The sequence below is a fragment of the Bombina bombina genome, chromosome 5, assembly GCF_027579735.1.
Source record: "Bombina bombina isolate aBomBom1 chromosome 5, aBomBom1.pri, whole genome shotgun sequence".
NCBI classification, from domain to species: Eukaryota; Metazoa; Chordata; class Amphibia; order Anura; family Bombinatoridae; genus Bombina; species Bombina bombina.
The window spans coordinates 952,344,154-952,366,754 of record NC_069503.1 but is presented as its reverse complement, the minus strand read 5'-3'; the positions used below and the strand labels follow the sequence as shown (position 1 = coordinate 952,366,754).

General features: G+C 40.3%; 1 protein-coding gene across 2 annotated transcripts in view; it reads right to left on the bottom strand.

The window, feature by feature from the left end:
* ZC2HC1A (zinc finger C2HC-type containing 1A) overlaps window positions 1–22,601 on the bottom strand; it is a 283,747-nt gene that overhangs the window by 193,139 nt on the left and 68,007 nt on the right. For both annotated transcript variants that reach the window (XM_053715152.1, XM_053715153.1), the window contains exon 5: window positions 9,785–9,933. In XM_053715152.1, the coding sequence (XP_053571127.1) occupies window positions 9,785–9,933 (149 nt within the window). The remainder of the gene's footprint in view (window positions 1–9,784; window positions 9,934–22,601) is intronic.

Here is a 22,601-nt window from a genome sequence, read left to right as displayed (position 1 = left end):
TGTGAGTGGAAAGAGAGAACTCTTCTTTTCGTTCACCTTCCATCCATGCGACCTTAGAAATGCCAGTACTAACTCTGTATGAGACTTGGCAGTTTGAAAGCTTGAAGCTTGTATCAGAATGTCGTCTAGGTACGGAGCTACCGCAATTCCTCGCGGTCTTAGTACCGCCAGAAGAGCACCCAGAACCTTTGTGAAGATTCTCGGAGCCGTAGCCAATCCGAATGGAAGAGCTACAAACTGGTAATGCCTGTCTAGAAAGGCAAACCTTAGATACCGGTAATGATCTTTGTGAATCGGTATGTGAAGGTAAGCATCCTTTAAATCCACTGTGGTCATGTACTGACCCTTTTGGATCATGGGTAAAATTGTCCGAATAGTTTCCATTTTGAACGATGGAACTCTTAGGAATTTGTTTAGGATCTTTAAATCCAAGATTGGCCTGAAAGTTCCCTCTTTTTTGGGAACCACAAACAGATTTGAGTAAAACCCTTGTCCTTGTTCCGACCGCGGAACCGGATGGATCACTCCCATTAATAAAAGATCTTGTACGCAGCGTAGAAACGCCTCTTTCTTTATTTGGTTTGTTGACAACCTTGACAGATGAAATCTCCCTCTTGGGGGAGAGAATTTGAAGTCTAGAAGGTATCCCTGAGATATGATCTCTAACGCCCAGGGATCCTGGACATCTCTTGCCCAAGCCTGGGCGAAGAGAGAAAGTCTGCCCCCCACTAGATCCGTTCCCGGATCGGGGGCCCTCGATTCATGCTGTCTTAGGGGCAGCAGCAGGTTTCCTGGCCTGCTTGCCCTTGTTCCAGGACTGGTTAGGTCTCCAGCCTTGTCTGTAGCGAGCAACAGCTCCTTCCTGTTTTGGTGCAGAGGAAGTTGATGCTGCTCCTGCTTTGAAATTACGAAAGGAACGAAAATTAGACTGTCTAGCCTTAGGTTTGGCTCTGTCTTGAGGCAGGGCATGGCCTTTACCTCCTGTAATGTCAGCGATAATTTCTTTCAACCCGGGCCCGAATAAGGTCTGCCCTTTGAAAGGTATATTAAGCAATTTAGATGTAACGTCAGCTGACCAGGATTTTAGCCACAGTGCTCTGCGTGCCTGAATGGCGAATCCGGAATTCTTAGCCGTAAGTTTAGTTAAATGTACTACGGCATCTGAAATAAACGAGTTAGCTAACTTAAGGGCTTTAAGCTTGTGTGTAATCTCATCTAATGGAGCTGATTCAAGTGTCTCTTCCAGAGACTCAAACCAAAATGCTGCTGCAGCCGTGACAGGCGCAATGCATGCAAGAGGTTGCAATATAAAACCTTGTTGAACAAACATTTCCTTAAGGTAACCCTCTAACTTTTTATCCATTGGATCTGAAAAGGCACAGCTATCCTCCACCGGGATAGTGGTACGCTTAGCTAAAGTAGAAACTGCTCCCTCCACCTTAGGGACCGTTTGCCATAAGTCCCGTGTGGTGGCGTCTATTGGAAACATCTTTCTAAATATCGGAGGGGGTGAGAACGGCACACCGGGTCTATCCCACTCCTTAGTAACAATTTCAGTAAGTCTCTTAGGTATAGGAAAAACGTCAGTACTCGCCGGTACCGCAAAATATTTATCCAACCTACACATTTTCTCTGGTATTGCAACTGTGTTACAATCATTCAGAGCCGCTAACACCTCCCCTAGTAATACACGGAGGTTTTCCAGCTTAAATTTAAAATTTGAAATATCTGAATCCAGTTTGTTTGGATCAGAACCGTCACCCGCAGAATGAAGCTCTCCGTCCTCATGTTCTGCAAATTGTGACGCAGTGTCTGACATGGCCCTAATATTATCAGCGCACTCTGTTCTCACCCCAGAGTGATCACGCTTACCTCTTAGTTCTGGTAATTTAGCCAAAACTTCAGTCATAACAGTAGCCATATCCTGTAATGTGATTTGTAATGGCCGCCCAGATGTACTCGGCGCTACAATATCACGCACCTCCCGAGCGGGAGATGCAGGTACTGACACGTGAGGCGAGTTAGTCGGCATAACTCTCCCCTCGTTGTTTGGTGAAATATGTTCAATTTGTACAGATTGACTTTTATTTAAAGTAGCATCAATACAGTTAGTACATAAATTTCTATTGGGCTCCACTTTGGCTTTAGCACATATAGCACAGATATCTTCCTCTGAATCAGACATGTTTAACACACTAGCAAATAAACTAGCAACTTGGAAATACTTTTCAAGTAATTTACTATAATATGAAAACGTACTGTGCCTATAAGAAGCACAGAAAAAGTTATGACAGTTGAAAATTAATAAACTGAAAAGTTATAGCAGAAAAAAAAAAAAATACAGAAATAAAAGTTTTTTTATCACAGTCAACTACAATCTCACAGCTCTGCTGTGAGTGATTACCTCCCTCAAAACAAGTTTTGAAGACCCCTGAGTTCTGTAGAGATGAACCGGATCATGCAGGGAAGACAATAAACTTCTGACTGAATTTTTTGATGCGTAGCAAAAGCACCCTCCCCCTCACACATAACAGTGAGAGAGATCAGTAAACTGTCATAAATTAAATAAAACGACTGCCAAGTGGAAAAAAATAGTGCCCAAAACATTTTTTCACCCAGTACCTCAGAAAATTAAACGATTTTACATGCCAGCAAAAAACGTTTAACATTAATAAATTAAGTGTTATTAAAAAGCCTGTTGCTAGTCCCTGCAAATCAGGCTAAAGTTTTATGCATACAGTATAATTCCAGTGAAGTGCCATTCCCCAGAATACTGAAGTGTAAAATATACATACATGACAGCCTGATACCAGTTGCTGCTACTGCATTTAAGGCTGAGTTTACATTATATCGGTATGGCAGAATTTTCTCATCAATTCCATTGTCAGAAAATAATAAGCTGCTACATACCTCTTTGCAGATTAATCTGCCCGCTGTCCCCTGATCTGAAGTTTACCTCTCCTCAGATGGCCGAGAAACAGCAATATGATCTTAACTACTCCGGCTAAAATCATAGAAAAACTAAGGTAGATTCTTCTTCAAATTCTACCAGAGAAGGAATAACACACTCCGGTGCTATTATAAAATAACAAACTTTTGATTGAAGGTATGAAACTAAGTATAATCACCACAGTCCTCTCACACATCCTATCTATTCGTTGGGTGCAAGAGAATGACTGGTAATGGCAGTTAGGGGAGGAGCTATATAGCAGCTCTGCTGGGTGAATCCTCTTGCACTTCCTGTTGGGGAGGAGTTAATATCCCATAAGTAATGGATGATCCGTGGACTGGATACACTTAACAAGAGAAATACCTTTACATTTGCCCCATTTGTTCTGCCCAAAACATCTCTCTCTTCTCTTACCCCATTGCTTCCTCATATTTCCATAAGCAAGTCTCTTCTTAAACAGTGCATGTCCTGTGTTATTTATTGCTTTGCTTCACTCTAAGATTTGCCTCAAGCTGTTCAGAGATACATGCCAAGTAAATGAACACATGTACCAGATTTTTCACCTCAGATGTCTCATTTTCTTTCTGTTTTAACTGATCCCCATTCATTTCCTTAGTTCAATCTCATCAGCCCACCTGTGCCACGATACAACATATCTTCGTGACCCTATTTTTATGCTTGGTCTGAAAATTTCTGAAATGATATACAAGATATCTGCAATTTTTGTCAAAGTGACTAAATTGTGTGCAAACCTTATTCCTGATTGTAGTAAAACTTGAAAGTGTTGTAAAAGGTAATAACACACAGACACACTCTTAAACAACACATATACACTCTCATATAACACACACACACCAAACACTTATATAAAACAACACACACCACCTACACTCTCATACAACATACACACATACCTCACACACTGTCATATAACACACACACTTACCACACACATACCACATACACTGTCATATAACAAACACACTCACCACACACTCTCATACAATGCACCACACACATTACACACTCTCCTACAACACACACACAAGTCTGGACCCAATAAACATGGTGTTGCGACCCAGTAATGGATCCGGACCCGTGGTTTGAAGATCCCTGCTGTAGATCACCTAGCATATAGGTAGTATACAGATGGCAACTAGTAGAGAGGAACCCTTACCCCTCTAAAGATTATGTCATTTTATTTTTCTAATTATTACTTTGTAATTATCAATCTGCTATCATACAGGTGTAAAATGTAATTGTGCTTTATAAATAAATATTATTATTACTAATCATCGTCAACATTACTTTGCAACATTTATATAGGAAAACAAAATGTATTAAAGATGTATTTATTTAAATTAGACTAGGGTGTCACTTTAATAAAAGGTCCTTACTACCAGTTATATTAAGCTAGACCTGGGAAACTACCTGATACCTATCACATGTTTTTTCTTTTCTATTTGTCAAATGCTCTGCCCCAATGAACTTGGTTTTCATTTTATTGAATTTATATGTCATTATTTATGTTTTAAGCACTTATCAATATTTGTAAGTGCTTTAAATCCAAAAATGGTGCATCTTGCAAAATGTTCTGATGCAATAATCTATTTCCCCTAAGGGTGCCTTATTTCTATTTATCTGATCATAAATAAGGATGAATGGATAGATAGATAGATATATAGATAGATAGATAGAAGGATGGTGGATAGATAGATAGATAGAGATAATCAGGGTCACCTGCCATCTAATTAATTATCAGAAAAGTCAGTAGCTGTATTTAAAGATAAATGAATAACTTTTGTTAGTGGCTGGTTGTTAACAAAGGAATATGGAACAGAATAACCATTCTTTAGTATAAACTATGGAGCATACTTATCCTGTATAAAACTGTATACCATGTCTTAAAAAAACTACATAATAACCTAGGAAGTTAAAGTGAATGTAAATTTAGTGATAATGTACCCGGTTTTTAAAAATCTGATTAAAAAAAGGGGGACTTTAATTCATCAAAAATATAATTTATGTAAGAACTTACCTGATAAATTAATTTCTTTCATATTGGCAAGAGTCTATGAGCTAGTGACATATGGGATATACAATCCTACCAGGAGGGGCAAAGTTTCCCAAACCTCAAAATGCCTATAAATGCACCCCTCACCACAACCACAATTCAGTTTAACGAATAGCCAAGTAGTGGGGTGAAAAAATAAGGAAAAAAGCATACAAAAAGAGGAACTGTAAATAAAATTGTGCTTTTTATACAAAAATCATAACCACCATAAAAAGGGTGAGCCTCATGGACTCTTGCCAATATGAAAGAAATTAATTTATCAGGTAAGTTCTTACATAAATTATGTTTTCTTTCATGCAATTGGCAAGAGTCGATGAGCGAGTGACGTATGGGATAGAAATACCCAATATGTGGGAGACCACAGAAAATTTACTAGAAAGGGAGAGATAAAATAAAAAACAGCTCTTTCCGCTGAAAAAATTAAATCTGCGCAACACCACAACTGTGGGATTCCACCAATATAAGCCGTGCTGGTATCGTATACCTGTGTGGAGGAGTAATGAGTAGAAGAACTTTGCATTCAGGCTTTTACATTGGGCCGGTTAAGGAGAGGTAACAGCTGGACTCACAGAGTCTTATAATCACTGCCTATCTACGGATGGATTCATCATATGTACCTCACTTACATGCATAAACCACTCATGTGAATACCCCACACAGGTCTTTAATAACAAAGAAGGATGCTACAAATATCTGCCAATAATTTTGTTTGCACAAGTCACTTTATTATGGAACATTGTATTGCAATATAATCACGATGCTTGCTGACTAATTAACCCTGCATAAAAGACTGCTGCTTTATACGTTGTTCTGCTTTTTCCATCACTGCTATGAGACATCATATGGCTATACATGGAATAACACTGTTACTGGCTGACTAATGACATTTTGCATTACTAACCGTCATCACATATGCTATTTTGCTTTCATTCAGCTATTCCTTTCCATTGCTACAGGACAGCATACAGCAACGAGTAAATATTATATTTATCAGCAATTACAGCTGGATTACCTTTTTTGCTTTTGCAATTATTGTGCTAGTGTCTTTATTTATCTATTACTAGCCGGCTTAGTTATCTTAGGTGGTGAATGTGGGGCCCATGTGTTGTTGTTGTCTTTCTGTGTGTTTTTGTATGTATTTTATTAATGAATTTATGTTGATTTATTTATTTATGTATTTGCACTATTAAATCACATTTAGTATTAATCTGTGTGTCATATTGGAATCTTTTTAAGAGTGTGCAGTAACCCTGGTCTTTTTTGGGATTTACCTTATACCGGTAGACCCCCTCTCTCTCTTGTTTTGTTTTGTAACAAATTGGTAATGCTTGTATAGAAAAGAGAATCTCAGAAACTGATAGTGGTCTGGATGAATCGGAATGTGAAGATACGCATCCTGTAAGTCTATTGAGGACATGTAATGACCTTGCTGAACAAAAGGCAGAATAGTCCTTATAGTCACCATCTTGAAAGTTGGGACCCTTACAAATTGATTCAAAAACTTCAGATCCAGAACTGGTCTGAAAGAATTTTCCTTCTTCGGGACAATGAATAGATTTGAATAAAAACCCAGACCCTGTTCCAGAATTGGAACTGGTACAATTACTCCTGAAAGCTCTAGATCTGAAACACACTTCAGAAAAGCCTGAGCTTTCACAGGATTTGTTGGAACGTGAGAGAGAAAAAATCTTCTCACAGAAGGTCTTATTCTGAAACCTACTCAATACCCCTGAGAGACAATATTCTGAATCCAATTATTCTGAATGGAACCTGCCCAAACATCTTGAAATAATTTCAATCTGCCCCCCACTAACAGAACTGGATCGAGGGCCGCACCTTCATGCAGTCTTGGGGGCTGTCTTTGGTTTCTTATAAGGCTTGGAATTATTCCAACCTGAGGATGGCTTCCAATTGGAGTCTTTAGGGGAAGGAGTGGTTTTCTGTTCTCGATTCTGATGAAAGGAACTAAACTGATTAGAAGCTTAGATTTGCCTTTAGACTTTTTATCTTGAGGCAAAAAAACGCCCTTCCCCAAGTAAAAGTGGAAATAATAGAATCCAACTGGGAACCAAACAAATTATTACCCTGGAATGATAGAGATAGTAACCTAGATTTAGATACCATGTCAGCATTAAATGATTTGAGCCATAAAGCTCTTTTAGCTAAAATAGCCAAAGACATAGATTTAACATTAATCTTGATTATATCAAAAATAGCATCACAGATAAAATGATTAGCATGTTGAAGCAAACGAACAATGCTATGCAAATCAGAGACTTTTTCCGTTGTGCTAAGCTATCCAACCAAAAAGTTGATGCAGCCGCAACATCAGCCATAGAAATGGCAGGTCTGAGAATATAGCCAGAATGCAAATAAGCTTTCCTTAGATAAGATTCAATCTTCCTATCTAAAGGATCCTTAAAAGAAGTACTATCTTCCATAGGAATAATAGTACATTTAGCAAGAGTAGAAATAGCCCCATCAACTTTAGGGACTTTTTTCCAAAACTCTAATTTAGCCACTGGCAAAGGATACAACTTTTTAAACCTTGAAGAAGGAACAAAAGAAGTACCAGACTTAGACCATTCCTTAGCAATCACATCAGAAATAGCATCAGGGACAGGAAAACCTCAGGAGTAGTCACATAAGGTTTATAGACCGAATTTAAACGTTTACTGGATTTATTATCAAGAGGACCAGGCTCCCCAATATCCAAAATTATCAAACTTCTTTTAACAAAGAACGAATATACTCAATCTTAAAAAGGTAAGATGATTTATCAGTGTCAATGTCTGAAGTAGGATCTTCTGAGGCAGAGAGATCCTCATCAGGAGGATATATCAGTATGTTGCCAGTCATTACAAATTTCATCAGTATTATGAGAAGTTTTAAAAGACCTTTTACGTTTATTTGAAGGCGGTGTAGCAGCCATAGCCTTCTGTATCACATCAGCAATATATTTTTTCATATCAACAGGGATATCATGCACTTTAGATGCTGAAGGAACAACAGATACTGCACTAGCATTAATAGAAACCTTTTCTGCATGCAAAAGCTTATCATGACAACTGTTACACACTACAGCTGGATACATAATCTCCACTAGCATACAACAGATACACTTAGCTTTGGTAGAACTGTGTTCAGGCAGCATGATTCCTACAGCAGCTTCTGAGACAGGATCAGATTGAGACAGCTTGTAAAATGTAAAAAACAAAAAATAACATTTAAATAGAAATATCTTATTTCTACATATAGCAGTTTCAGGAATGGGAAAAAATGCAAATGCTAAAACTGGCAAAAAGGCAAATAGAGTAGCCCTCTGAGCATAAAGAAGGCAAGGAGCATATAGGAAGTGAGGTAAAATAAAACAAAATTTTGGGGTGCCAAGTATGAAGCACAATGCAAAAGGAAGTTGAGAAATTTTTTGGTGCCAACAAACATCCGGAAATGACGCAACTTGCGTCATAACAAACACAATTTCGCACCAAACAACCTAGCGTCAACTAAGACACAGGAAATGACGAACTTGCATCATTACAGACGCACATTCACGCCCCGCAAGTTTTTCAAAGAAAAAACAAGTCAAATTGAAAAAAAGACTATACCCCAGGTAAGACAAACTTCCTAAAACATGATTCCCATAACAAAACTGCCAGACTGCAAAGGGAAATACACATAGACCTGACTCATGGCAAATATAGGTAAAATACATATATTTAAAACTTTATACATAAAGCGCCAAATCATAGCTGAGAGTGCCTTAAATAATGATACATACTTACCGAAAGACACCCATCCACATATAGCCGATAGCCAAACCATTACTGAAAGCTATCAACAGAGGTAATGGTATATAAGAGTATATCGTCAATCTGAAAAGGGAGGTAGGAGATGAATCCCTACAACCGATAACAGAGAACCCTTGAAAAGATTTCCTGCGAGGAAACCATAAATTCAAATAGGCGATACTCTCTTCACATCCCTCTGACAAACACTGTACTCTGAATGGAATTGGGCTTCAGAATGTTTAGAAGCGCTTATCGCACAAACTTACTTCACCACCTCTATAGGAGGCAAAATTTGTAAAACTGAATTATGGGTGTGGTGAGGGATGTATTTATAGGCATTTTGAGGTTTGTGAAACTTTGTACCTCCTGGTAGGATTGTATATCCCATACGTCACTAGCTCATGGACTCTTGCCAATTACATGAAAGAAATTTACATTTCACTCGTGTTGTGAAAATACTTACCTTTTAATCTTGACAGCCGCTGCATCGCTTCCCCCGCCCATCGCAAATCCTGGGTCTAAAATGAGGAATCTGGTTTCCTCCAATCACGGCGTTGAATCAGACACCGATTCCCCCGGGGGGGGAGGAAGCCATGATTGGAGGATGACCGAGCCGTCAGTTCTGACGTATGAAGAACCTTGCGATGACGGGGGAATCGCTGGAGCGGCTGTCAAGATTAAAAGGTAAGTATTTTCACAACACAAGTGAAATGTAAATTTTGATGAATTAAAGTGCCCCTGTTTTTAATCAGATTTTTAAAAAACGGGCACTTTAAATAACTTAAAGTGAATGTAAATTTAGATGATAAAGCACTTGTATTCAAGGGGTTTGATTCTTTACACAAATCAGACAGACATTTCCATTCTATATTATTTTCTACATCATGAATGTATAATAAAGCATTAAAACTAACTTTATAGATGGTTTAATCTATTTTATTAATTATAGCCGCTGCACAGTATAATCACCTGAGTCCGAGGAATGCTTTTTACTTTTCCATCGCCAACAGGCTTACTTTTACTTGTTATCCGAGCTGCTTGTTCTTTGCAGAAATTAATATGTCTATCAGCTGCATTCTCATTAAACCTCCTGCCACAATAAGGGCATTGGACATAATCTAAAAATGATTAAAAAGGTGACAAAAACAAACAATTTTTATGAGCAATTGTTTTATAAAAAAATCCCCCCAAAAAAACAACAACAAAAAACAAGAATCTGAAAGAACATGAATCAAAGACAGGAACAAAACATATCTTCATATGAATTATGCATAGTAGCAAAGGAAACGTTATGCATGAAAAATCAGGGAGTAATATTAAAGTAAAAAAATGCAGTCAACGAAAATGTGCTGCTCTAGGGATGCGAACATCAATCACAGATTTGGTACATGCTTATTACAAGGCAATTTGGTTTATTTAAAACAGTAGCAATAAATGAATTTTAATTAAAATGGTTGACCAGTAGGTATTAAAATAAAGGAACATAGCAATCAGCATAATTATATTTTAACAGACAATAGCAAGAGTACAATGTACAGTTTAAAACCTAAAAATTTAAGAAGTGTTAGGAACAAAACAAACAATGTTTTATTACCCAATAGATTTCTTTCTTTTATGGTGATGAGAGTCCACGGGCCATAACATTTGGGATTAAGCTCCCTCCCAGCAGGAGGCAGAAAAAAATGACCACACATCAAGAGCTTTAATCCCTCCCGCTTCCTGCTACCCCTCAGTCTACCGTATAGCCCAGAAAAGGCGGAAAACAGAAAAGCAGAAGAAAACAGGGTAATGAGGTGCATGCCAGAACAGTCAGATAACTAAAACAATGTGTCAGATTACAAGTGGAGCACTAAATATCACCTGCGTGCAAGCGATATTAGCGCACCATTGTGTAATACCAGCGCACGATAATGTGCGCTGGTATTACAAGTTAAAAAGTACAATGCCCTCTATTTTGAGAGCATTTGGGGCACTTTTAGAAAATAAACCAGAGATTACGGTAACAATAACCAGCCACTTGTAATGGCTGGTTAATTATTGCTCTTCCGCAAATGGGCTCCACTTGTAATCTAGCCGAATATTGGGGGGGTCTTGTGAAAAGAAATTTATCAGGCAAAAATAAATTATGTTTTCTTTCATAAGGTGGTGAGAGTCCACAAGCCAAAATATTTGAGATCCAATATCTGAAAAATGTTTTGGATGGGATAAACTGTGCAGGCACATCATAAACACATCATAAGGAGAAAACTTTGTAAAAGTATGAAGAAATGTAGCAGCTTTGCTAATTTGTTAAATGGATGCTTCATTTCAAAAATCTCAAAATGTGGACACAGACCTAGTAGAATGAGCTGTAATGCGAGGTGGCGGAGATCTCCCAGCCTCCAAGTAAGCCTTGTGAAATAACTGCTTTATCTAAGAAGCTAAAGTAATTGCCAAAGCTTTCTGGCCTTTACGCTGCCCCAAAAAATGAAGAAACAACAAAGAAGTCTGTCTAAAACTTTAGTAACTAGATGATAAAAACTTAAGAGCTTTAACAACATCTAGGTTGTGTAAACGATGTTCATTTGAATTCTTAAGCAAAGGAGACAAAGGAGGAAAACAATCTCCTTAGTGATATTCGATGAATAAACCCCCTTAGGCAAGAAATCCTAGTGCATTCTTAGAACAGCCTTATCTAGATAAAACACTAAAAAAGGTGGATCACAAGATAAAGCAGACATCTCAGAAACTCTCCTGGCTGACGAGATGGCTAGAAGAAACAGGGTCTTCCAAGATAAGAGCTGAACATCCACCTTGTGCCTAGGATTAAAAGGATGAACCTGCAAAACTCTCAGAGCAAAATTGGGATACCATGGAGGAGACACTACCCTAATTACTGGTCAAATTCTAACTAGAGCATAAATAAACATCTGAATATCTGGAATCCTCGAAAGCTTTTTGTGATACAGAATGGAAAAAGCAGAACTTTGACCCTTCAAGGAGCTAGCCGATATCCCCTTATCTAAGCCGTCCTGCAAAAATTTATCACCTAGATTTAGAGTTCTGCATTAGCCGTCAAAAGCAGCGTTAAGGGGTCCTAAGGCTGCTATTGGCCGCCCGCTGGTATTTAGAGTCAGCCAGGAAAGGGTCCAACGCTCACTTCCAAGCAGCGACTTTTCCATACCGCAGATCCCCTTACGCCAATTGCGTAGCCTATCTTTTCAATGGGATCTTCCTAACGCTGGTATTTATTGTCTTGGCTGAAGTGAGCGGTAGAGCCTCTACCGACAAGACTCCAGCCGCAGGAAAAAGTCAGTAGTTAAGAGCTTTCTGGGCTAACGCCAGTTTATAAAGCTCTTAACTACTGTGATCTAAAGTACATTAACACCCATAAACTACCTATGTACCCCTAAACAGAGGTCCCCCCATATCGCCGCCACTCTAATAATTTTTTTTAACCCCTAATCTGCCGAACGCACACCGCCGCCACCTACATTATCCCTATGTACCCCTAATCTGCTGCCCCTAACATCGCCGACACCTACATAATATTTATTAACCCCTAATCTGCCCCCCCAACGCCGCCGCTACCTAACTACACTTATTAACCCCTAATCTGCGGACCGGACCTAGCCGCTACTCTAATAAATGTATTAACCCCTAATCCGCCTCACTCCCGCCTCACAAACCCTATAATAAATATTATTAACCCCTAATCTGCCCTCACTAACATCGCCGACACCTAACTTAAAGTATTAACCCCTAATCTGCCGACTGTTCCGATTAGCCAATAGAATGAGAGCTCAATCTGATTGGATCAGCCAATCTGAATGAACTTGAATCTGATTGGCTTATTCAATCAGCCAATCAGATTTTTCCTACCTTAATTCCGATTGGCTGATAGAATCCTATCAGCCAATCAGAATTCGAGGGACGCCATCTTGGATGACGTCATTTAAAGGAACCTTCATTTGGCGAGTAGGCGTCGGTAGAAGAGGATTGATTTGCGTCGGCTGGAAGAAGATGGCTCCGCTCCGCTCCGGATGGATGAAGATAGAAGATGCCGCTTGGATGAAGATGTCTACCGGTCCGGATGTCCTCTTCTGCCCGGATAGGATGAAGACTTCTGCCGCTCCGGATGTCTTCTTTTGGTCCATCGGTGCTCGGCTGAGTGAAGATGACTCAAGGTAGGGAGATCTTCAGGGGGGGTAGTGTTAGGTTTATTTAAGGGGGGTTTGGGTTAGAGTAGGGGTATGTGGGTGGTGGGTTGTACAGTTTGGGGGTGGTATTGTGTTTTTTTTTTTACAGGCAAAAGAGCTGATTTCTTTGGAGCATGCCCCGCAAAAAACAGAATTTATGTTTACCTGATAAATTACTTTCTCCAACGGTGTGTCCGGTCCACGGCGTCATCCTTACTTGTGGGATATTCTCTTCCCCAACAGGAAATGGCAAAGAGCCCAGCAAAGCTGGTCACATGATCCCTCCTAGGCTCCGCCTACCCCAGTCATTCGACCGACGTTAAGGAGGAATATTTGCATAGGAGAAACCATATGATACCGTGGTGACTGTAGTTAAAGAAAATAAATTATCAGACCTGATTAAAAAACCAGGGCGGGCCGTGGACCGGACACACCGTTGGAGAAAGTAATTTATCAGGTAAACATAAATTCTGTTTTCTCCAACATAGGTGTGTCCGGTCCACGGCGTCATCCTTACTTGTGGGAACCAATACCAAAGCTTTAGGACACGGATGATGGGAGGGAGCAAATCAGGTCACCTAGATGGAAGGCACCACGGCTTGCAAAACCTTTCTCCCAAAAATAGCCTCAGAAGAAGCAAAAGTATCAAACTTGTAAAATTTGGTAAAAGTGTGCAGTGAAGACCAAGTCGCTGCCCTACATATCTGATCAACAGAAGCCTCGTTCTTGAAGGCCCATGTGGAAGCCACAGCCCTAGTGGAATGAGCTGTGATTCTTTCGGGAGGCTGCCGTCCGGCAGTCTCGTAAGCTAATCTGATGATGCTTTTAATCCAAAAAGAGAGAGAGGTAGAAGTTGCTTTTTGACCTCTCCTTTTACCGGAATAAACAACAAACAAGGAAGATGTTTGTCTAAAATTCTTTGTAGCGTCTAAATAGAATTTTAGAGCGCGAACAACATCCAAATTGTGCAACAAACGTTCCTTCTTTGAGGCACAGAGAAGGTACGATAATCTCCTGGTTAATGTTTTTGTTAGAAACAACTTTTGGAAGAAAACCAGGTTTAGTACGTAAAACCACCTTATCTGCATGGAACACCAGATGAGGAGGAGAACACTGCAGAGCAGATAATTCTGAAACTCTTCTAGCAGAAGAAATTGCAACCAAAAACAAAACTTTCCAAGATAATAACTTAATATCAACGGAATGTAAGGGTTCAAACGGAACCCCCTGAAGAACTGAAAGAACTAAGTTGAGACTCCAAGGAGGAGTCAAAGGTTTGTAAACAGGCTTGATTCTAACCAGAGCCTGAACAAAGGCTTGAACATCTGGCACAGCTGCCAGCTTTTTGTGAAGTAACACAGACAAGGCAGAAATCTGTCCCTTCAGGGAACTTGCAGATAATCCTTTTTCCAATCCTTCTTGAAGGAAGGATAGAATCTTAGGAATCTTAACCTTGTCCCAAGGGAATCCTTTAGATTCACACCAACAGATATATTTTTTCCAAATTTTGTGGTAAATCTTTCTAGTTACAGGCTTTCTGGCCTGAACAAGAGTATCGATAACAGAATCTGAGAACCCTCGCTTCAATAAGATCAAGCGTTCAATCTCCAAGCAGTCAGCTGGAGTGAGACCAGATTCGGATGTCCGAACGGACCTTGAACAAGAAGGTCTCGTCTCAAAGGTAGCTTCCATGGTGGAGCCGATGACATATTCACCAGATCTGCATACCAAGTCCTGCGTGGCCACGCAGGAGCTATCAAGATCACCGACGCCCTCTCCTGATTGATCCTGGCTACCAGCCTGGGGATGAGAGGAAACGGCGGGAATACATAAGCTAGTTTGAAGGTCCAAGGTGCTACTAGTGCATCCACTAGAGCCGCCTTGGGATCCCTGGATCTGGACCCGTAGCAAGGAACTTTGAAGTTCTGACGAGAGGCCATCAGATCCATGTCTGGAATGCCCCACAGTTGAGTGATTTGGACAAAGATTTCCGGATGGAGTTCCCACTCCCCCGGATGCAATGTCTGACGACTCAGAAAATCCGCTTCCCAATTTTCCACTCCTGGGATGTGGATTGCAGACAGGTGGCAAGAGTGAGACTCCGCCCATTGAATGATTTTGGTCACTTCTTCCATCGCCAGGGAACTCCTTGTTCCCCCCTGATGGTTGATGTACGCAACAGTTGTCATGTTGTCTGATTGAAACCGTATGAACTTGGCCCTCGCTAGCTGAGGCCAAGCCTTGAGAGCATTGAATATCGCTCTCAGTTCCAGAATATTTATCGGTAGAAGAGATTCTTCCCGAGACCAAAGACCCTGAGCTTTCAGGGATCCCCAGACCGCGCCCCAGCCCATCAGACTGGCGTCGGTCGTGACAATGACCCACTCCGGTCTGCGGAAGGTCATCCCTTGTGACAGGTTGTCCAGGGACAGCCACCAACGGAGTGAGTCTCTGGTCCTCTGATTTACTTGTATCCTCGGAGACAAGTCTGTATAGTCCCCATTCCACTGACTGAGCATGCACAGTTGTAATGGTCTTAGATGAATGCGCGCAAAAGGAACTATGTCCATTGCCGCTACCATCAAACCTATCACTTCCATGCACTGCGCTATGGAAGGAAGAGGAACGGAATGAAGTATCCGACAAGAGTCTAGAAGTCTTGTTTTTCTGGCCTCTGTCAGAAAAATCCTCATTTCTAAGGAGTCTATTATTGTTCCCAAGAAGGGAACCCTTGTCGACAGAGATAGAGAACTCTTTTCCACGTTCACTTTCCATCCGTGAGATCTGAGAAAGGCCAGGACGATGTCCGTGTGAGCCTTTGCTTGAGGAAGGGACGACGCTTGAATCAGAATGTCGTCCAAGTAAGGTACTACAGCAATGCCCCTTGGTCTTAGCACAGCTAGAAGGGACCCTAGTACCTTTGTGAAAATCCTTGGAGCAGTGGCTAATCCGAAAGGAAGCGCCACGAACTGGTAATGCTTGTCCAGGAATGCGAACCTTAGGAACCGATGATGTTCCTTGTGGATAGGAATATGTAGATACGCATCCTTTAAATCCACCGTGGTCATGAATTGACCTTCCTGGATGGAAGGAAGAATTGTTCGAATGGTTTCCATCTTGAACGATGGAACCTTGAGAAACTTGTTTAAGATCTTGAGATCTAAGATTGGTCTGAACGTTCCCTCTTTTTTGGGAACTATGAACAGATTGGAGTAGAACCCCATCCCTTGTTCTCCTAATGGAACAGGATGAATCACCCCCATTGTTAACAGGTCTTCTACACAATGTAAGAATGCCTGTCTTTTTATGTGGTCTGAAGACAACTGAGACCTGTGGAACCTCCCCCTTGGGGGAAGCCCCTTGAATTCCAGAAGATAACCTTGGGAGACTATTTCTAGTGTCCAAGGATCCAGAACATCTCTTGCCCAAGCCTGAGCGAAGAGAGAGAGTCTGCCCCCCACCAGATCCGGTCCCGGATCGGGGGCCAACATTTCATGCTGTCTTGGTAGCAGTGGCAGGTTTCTTGGCCTGCTTTCCCTTGTTCCAGCCTTGCATTGGTCTCCAAGCTTGCTTGGCTTGAGAAGTATTACCCTCTTGCTTAGAGGACGTAGCACTTTGGGCTGGTCCGTTTCTACGAAAGGGACGAAAATTAGGTTTATTTTTGGCCTTGAAAGGCCGATCCTGAGGAAGGGCATGGCCCTTACCCCCAGTGATATCAGAGATAATCTCTTTCAAGTCAGGGCCAAACAGCATTTTCCCCTTGAAAGGAATGTTAAGTAGCTTGTTCTTGGAAGACGCATCAGCTGACCAAGATTTCAACCAAAGCGCTCTGCGCGCCACAATAGCAAACCCAGAATTCTTAGCCGCTAACCTAGCCAATTGCAAAGTGGCGTCTAGGGTGAAAGAATTAGCCAATTTGAGAGCATTGATTCTGTCCATAATCTCCTCATAAGGAGGAGAATCACTATCGACCGCCTTTACCAGCTCATCGAACCAGAAACATGCGGCTGTAGCGACAGGGACAATGCATGAAATTGGTTGTAGAAGGTAACCCTGCTGAACAAACATCCTTTTAAGTAAACCTTCTAATTTTTTATCCATAGGATCTTTGAAAGCACAACTATCTTCTATGGGTATAGTGGTGCGTTTGTTTAAAGTGGAAACCGCTCCCTCGACCTTGGGGACTGCCTGCCATAAGTCCTTTCTGGGGTCGACCATAGGAAACAATTTTTTAAATATGGGGGGAGGGACGAAAGGAATACCGGGCCTTTCCCATTCTTTATTTACAATGTCCGCCACCCGCTTGGGTATAGGAAAAGCTTCTGGGAGCCCCGGGACCTCTAGGAACTTGTCCATTTTACATAGCTTCTCTGGGATGACCAAATTGTCACAATCATCCAGAGTGGATAATACCTCCTTAAGCAGAGCGCGGAGATGTTCCAACTTAAATTTAAACGTAATCACATCAGGTTCAGCTTGTTGAGAAATGTTCCCTGAATCTGTAATTTCTCCCTCAGACAAAACCTCCCTGGCCCCATCAAACTGGTTTAGGGGCCCTTCAGAACCATTAATATCAGCGTCGTCATGCTCTTTAGTATCTAAAACAGAGCAGTCGCGCTTACGCTGATAAGTGTGCATTTTGGCTAAAATGTTTTTGACAGAATTATCCATTACAGCCGTTAATTGTTGCATAGTAAGGAGTATTGGCGCGCTAGATGTACTAGGGGCCTCCTGAGTGGGCAAGACTCGTGTAGACGAAGGAGGGAATGATGCAGTACCATGCTTACTCCCCTCACTTGAGGAATCATCTTGGGCATCATTGTCATTGTCACATAAATCACATTTATTTAAATGAGAAGGAACTCTGGCTTCCCCACATTCAGAACACAGTCTATCTGGTAGTTCAGACATGTTAAACAGGCATAAACTTGATAACAAAGTACAAAAAACGTTTTAAAATAAAACCGTTACTGTCACTTTAAATTTTAAACTGAACACACTTTATTACTGCAATTGCGAAAAAATATGAAGGAATTGTTCAAAATTCACCAAAATTTCACCACAGTGTCTTAAAGCCTTAAAAGTATTGCACACCAAATTTGGAAGCTTTAACCCTTAAAATAACGGAACCGGAGCCGTTTTTAACTTTAACCCCTTTACAGTCCCTGGTATCTGCTTTGCTGAGACCCAACCAAGCCCAAAGGGGAATACGATACCAAATGACGCCTTCAGAAAGTCTTTTCTATGTATCAGAGCTCCTCACACATGCGACTGCATGTCATGCCTCTCAAAAACAAGTGCGCAACACCGGCGCGAAAATGAGGCTCTGCCTATGATTTGGGAAAGCCCCTAAAGAGAAAGGTGTCTAAAAAAGCGCCTGCCGATATAATCTTATCAAAATACCCAGATTAAATGATTCCTCAAGGCTAAATATGTGTTAATAATGAATCGATTTAGCCCAGAAAAAGTCTACAGTCTTAATAAGCCCTTGTGAAGCCCTTATTTACAATCTTAATAAACATGGCTTACCGGATCCCATAGGGAAAATGACAGCTTCCAGCATTACATCGTCTTGTTAGAATGTGCAATACCTCAAGCAGCAAGAGACTGCTCACTGTTCCCCCAACTGAAGTTAATTCCTCTCAACAGTCCTGTGTGGAACAGCCATGGATTTTAGTAACGGTTGCTAAAATCATTTTCCTCATACAAACAGAAATCTTCATCTCTTTTCTGTTTCTGAGTAAATAGTACATACCAGCACTATTTTAAAATAACAAACTCTTGATTGAATAATAAAAACTACAGTTAAACACTAAAAAACTCTAAGCCATCTCCGTGGAGATGTTGCCTGTACAACGGCAAAGAGAATGACTGGGGTAGGCGGAGCCTAGGAGGGATCATGTGACCAGCTTTGCTGGGCTCTTTGCCATTTCCTGTTGGGGAAGAGAATATCCCACAAGTAAGGATGACGCCGTGGACCGGACACACCTATGTTGGAGAAAGCCCTTTTAAGGGCTGGTAAGGTAACAGAGCTGTTAACTATTTTAATTTAGATTAGGGTAGGGATTTTTTTTATTTTGGGGGGGTTTGTTATTTTATTAGGGGGCTTAGAGTAGGTGTAATTAGCTTAAAATTCTTGTAATCTTTTTTTATTTTTTGTAATTTAGTGTTTGGTTTTTGTAATTTAGTTTAGTTTATTTAATTGTAGGTACTTGTAGTTAATTGATTTAATTAATTTATTGATAGTGTAGTGTTAGGTTTAATTGTAACTTAGGTTAGGATTTATTTTACAGGTAATTTTGTAATTATTTTAACTAGGTAGCTATTAAATAGTAAATAACGGGGGGGCGGAGCCAACTAGCAAAGTGAGCAGACATGTATGCCTGAAGCTCCTCTGCTACAAATATCTAAACATAGACAATTACTATATTTTGCAATAATCTAGGTACTGAACGGGTACTGAGAGTAAGGATAACTACACTTACTGGCTTCTTAGAGTGGAAAAATTGAATCTGTGGATTTTTGTTGGAACTTTCCCAGTGGCGGCACACACTGGGGCCTACTTCAGCTCATCCGGAGGTGTAGATGCAGCTTGTTCTAATATATGGGAAATATTTTCCTCAAAATAACCGCCAAATGGATCCAGTAGCAGCATTATGCAAATTTGAAGATCATGCTTACGAGCTGCTGGAAGATCATTTCAATGAAATAGGCCGTCTGTTTGCACAACTCCTTGTAAAGATTGACAACCTGCATGGCGCGAAAGATGGCGGCGATGTGCAGGAAGCAACAACAGCAACCTTCTCGCACTCTTTGCCTATACTAGACGACCCTATACCTCACCAAATGACACAAGCTCTGACAAGAAAGAGTGAATTTTGCTCCGACTCAGGCAATGAAAAGCTGCTGGTCAGAGGGAGAAAACCGGGCCTCCGTTATATCACAATAGCCCCGGAAAAGATAGAGGCTGCAGAACTTAGCGCTCATATTCCTGGGAGAGCGACGCCACGCAAGATTAATCACATAGCAGATTCGGGCTCTTTATCCTACCTTCAGTGGGCAGCACGCAAACTTCCAAGAGGCTGTCACAGAGTTTCACTATGGGATCTTTGTAAGTTACCATCCACATTACGCTCTCATTTTGATTCACCTATGAGCCATGTCTACCGCACCAGAGAGAGATGTCCGGATGCTCGATCTGGAATCGGGTAAACTCTCTGTGAATAAGGACCCGATAGATCAGGAGAAAGAGAAGGTGTACGATTACCTGATCTTTTGGGGGAACTGGATGTAAACTTGGTACATACAATCTTTGGACTCCTTCATTGATTCTCTATCTGCAGCAGGCTGCACCAGGTCCTTATCTGCGCCCAGACCTAAAGTTCATATGTAGTGATGCAGGACATGGGACATACTTTATTAAATGAAAATCCCTTAGAATGTATATCTGATTAGCGCTTCATATGAGATTCTGGCTTATAATGTACTCTGGTTCATCACATCTGAAAACCTAAGATTGAGAGATACTTTTTCTCAATGTGTTAATTATCGGAGTCAATATATATAAATGTCTGAGATATCCTGCTAAAGATTTTACAGTTTAGCCTGTTTGCATGTAGTCTCCTGTGATTTAGACATTTAACTATTCTTTTAAACATGTCTTTTGAGTAATATATAGATAAGCAAGCACCTTCCTGTTAGTATATAAACTAAGGAGATGCAGCAATCTACCTGTAATCTTAGTTAATTCTCCTAAATATTTCCTTCCTAGTGCTTGTTATGCAAGATGAGGGGTAGATCTCTTGCTAGGACTTATGCCTTACATTTACTTGATAACATATATAGCTGTACTGATTGCTTGCTTTTGTATTAATTGATGATATCTGGGGAGACTGTGATGTTGATATGCAGACCCATTAGATTTTTATAAGCCTGGGATAGATTGTGAACTTGTGTTAACATAATAGTAATATGTTTGAACAATTTTTTTTTACCCTCTTGTTACAGGCCAACCCAGCACTTAGACTGTATCACAATAGTCTGGACTTATCTTACAGGATGCTAGGCTTAGGATGCCTTTATGAGCATGTTCTAGTTTATTATTTGGGCTTAACTTGTTATACCTGTTACTTATTTAATCCATACACTTTATTTTTATTAAGGCAAATTAACCCACTTCTAGCCAGGATGCTTTCAACAAAAGTTAGATCTACTGTAGGATTTGTTGTTCAAAAAATAGTTACAGTTTGTACTGCTATCTTTGTAATTTTCCTGAGTATTAGTAACTAATGAGACCGGTACCTCACATCTATCTGATGGCCTATATTAACTCTTTACATATAGAATTTACTGTCTAAATGATATATATAAGTCATAAGCATAATGCTGACAGCGTGGGAAACATGCTAGCCCCAATATTTTTGCTCAGGCTCTTATGCTGACCAATAGAAGATAAGTTTACCTAAGCTCTATAGAAGTTTTTATAGCAACTTTTGATTATTGAGTATGTATTTAAGCATTGTATGTCCATCTGTTCAACGTTAATTTATCCATGTTTAGTACATCTGTTTGCAGCTCTGATCCAACAAGGGCATATCAAGATTCTCAATTTATGTTAGTTTCCTTATTATACATAAGGTGTTAATTCTGCTACTTATGGCATTTCTGCTTCTGGGTAAGCTGAAACCCATGGAAGGAGATAATTGCATATATTTCTTGATTAAATTATCCTTCCAGACATGCAACTGGAGACATCAGTAAAGTTACACCTAGAGTAGTCTCCCTAGTATAGATTACTACAGAAAATGTATTATTACATGTTTTGATGTGTACATTACCCAATTCATATATAGACCCTGAGCCCGCCCAATAGCTTATGCTTAATTGCCGAGCTTATGGATTGATCTACTTGGTTAGTGATTATACTTTGTCAAACCCAGATATAGGAGGTTATATACCCCCACCCCCTGCAGTTACAGCTATAAGCGCTTAACAAATATGTATAACATAACGCCACTTTATCTCACATGACTAATAATTCCTACCTGGGTAACTTGATATCTTAACCCATTTACTTCGCTACATCACCAAGATTAATAGGCCCCTCCAAGTCTCCTACTATACTCTTATATTCCTATGGCTCCGCCCTCCACTTTTTATCTCCCTAATAAGCATAGCGGTGCTTACCCGCTGAATATCCCCCTTCCCCCACTTATTATACATGTATTCATGCTCCTTTTGAAGCTATTAAAGTACTAGATTTCTGGTCATCAGTTATCTATTATCTCCTATACTCTAGGTCCATTGGGCCTAAAACAAAGCTCCTTATAGGCCAGATACACATGACATACTGTGAAGCTCCTAACGAGCTAGACTCCTGACCATCAGATAGCTACTATTTTTCATATTTTTGGCCCATAGGGCCTGAATCTTTGTTTCTAACAGGTCAGCCACATGTGATATATTATTGAAAAATAGAGGTTTCATCAGCCTTTCACCAAGCTATTGTATGATATCCGAAATTTTTCGGGTAATTCTGTTTATATTCTGTATTTTGTTCTTTTTGCAAAATGGTGTATTGTGTTTTATGTATGTTCTACGCAAAAACC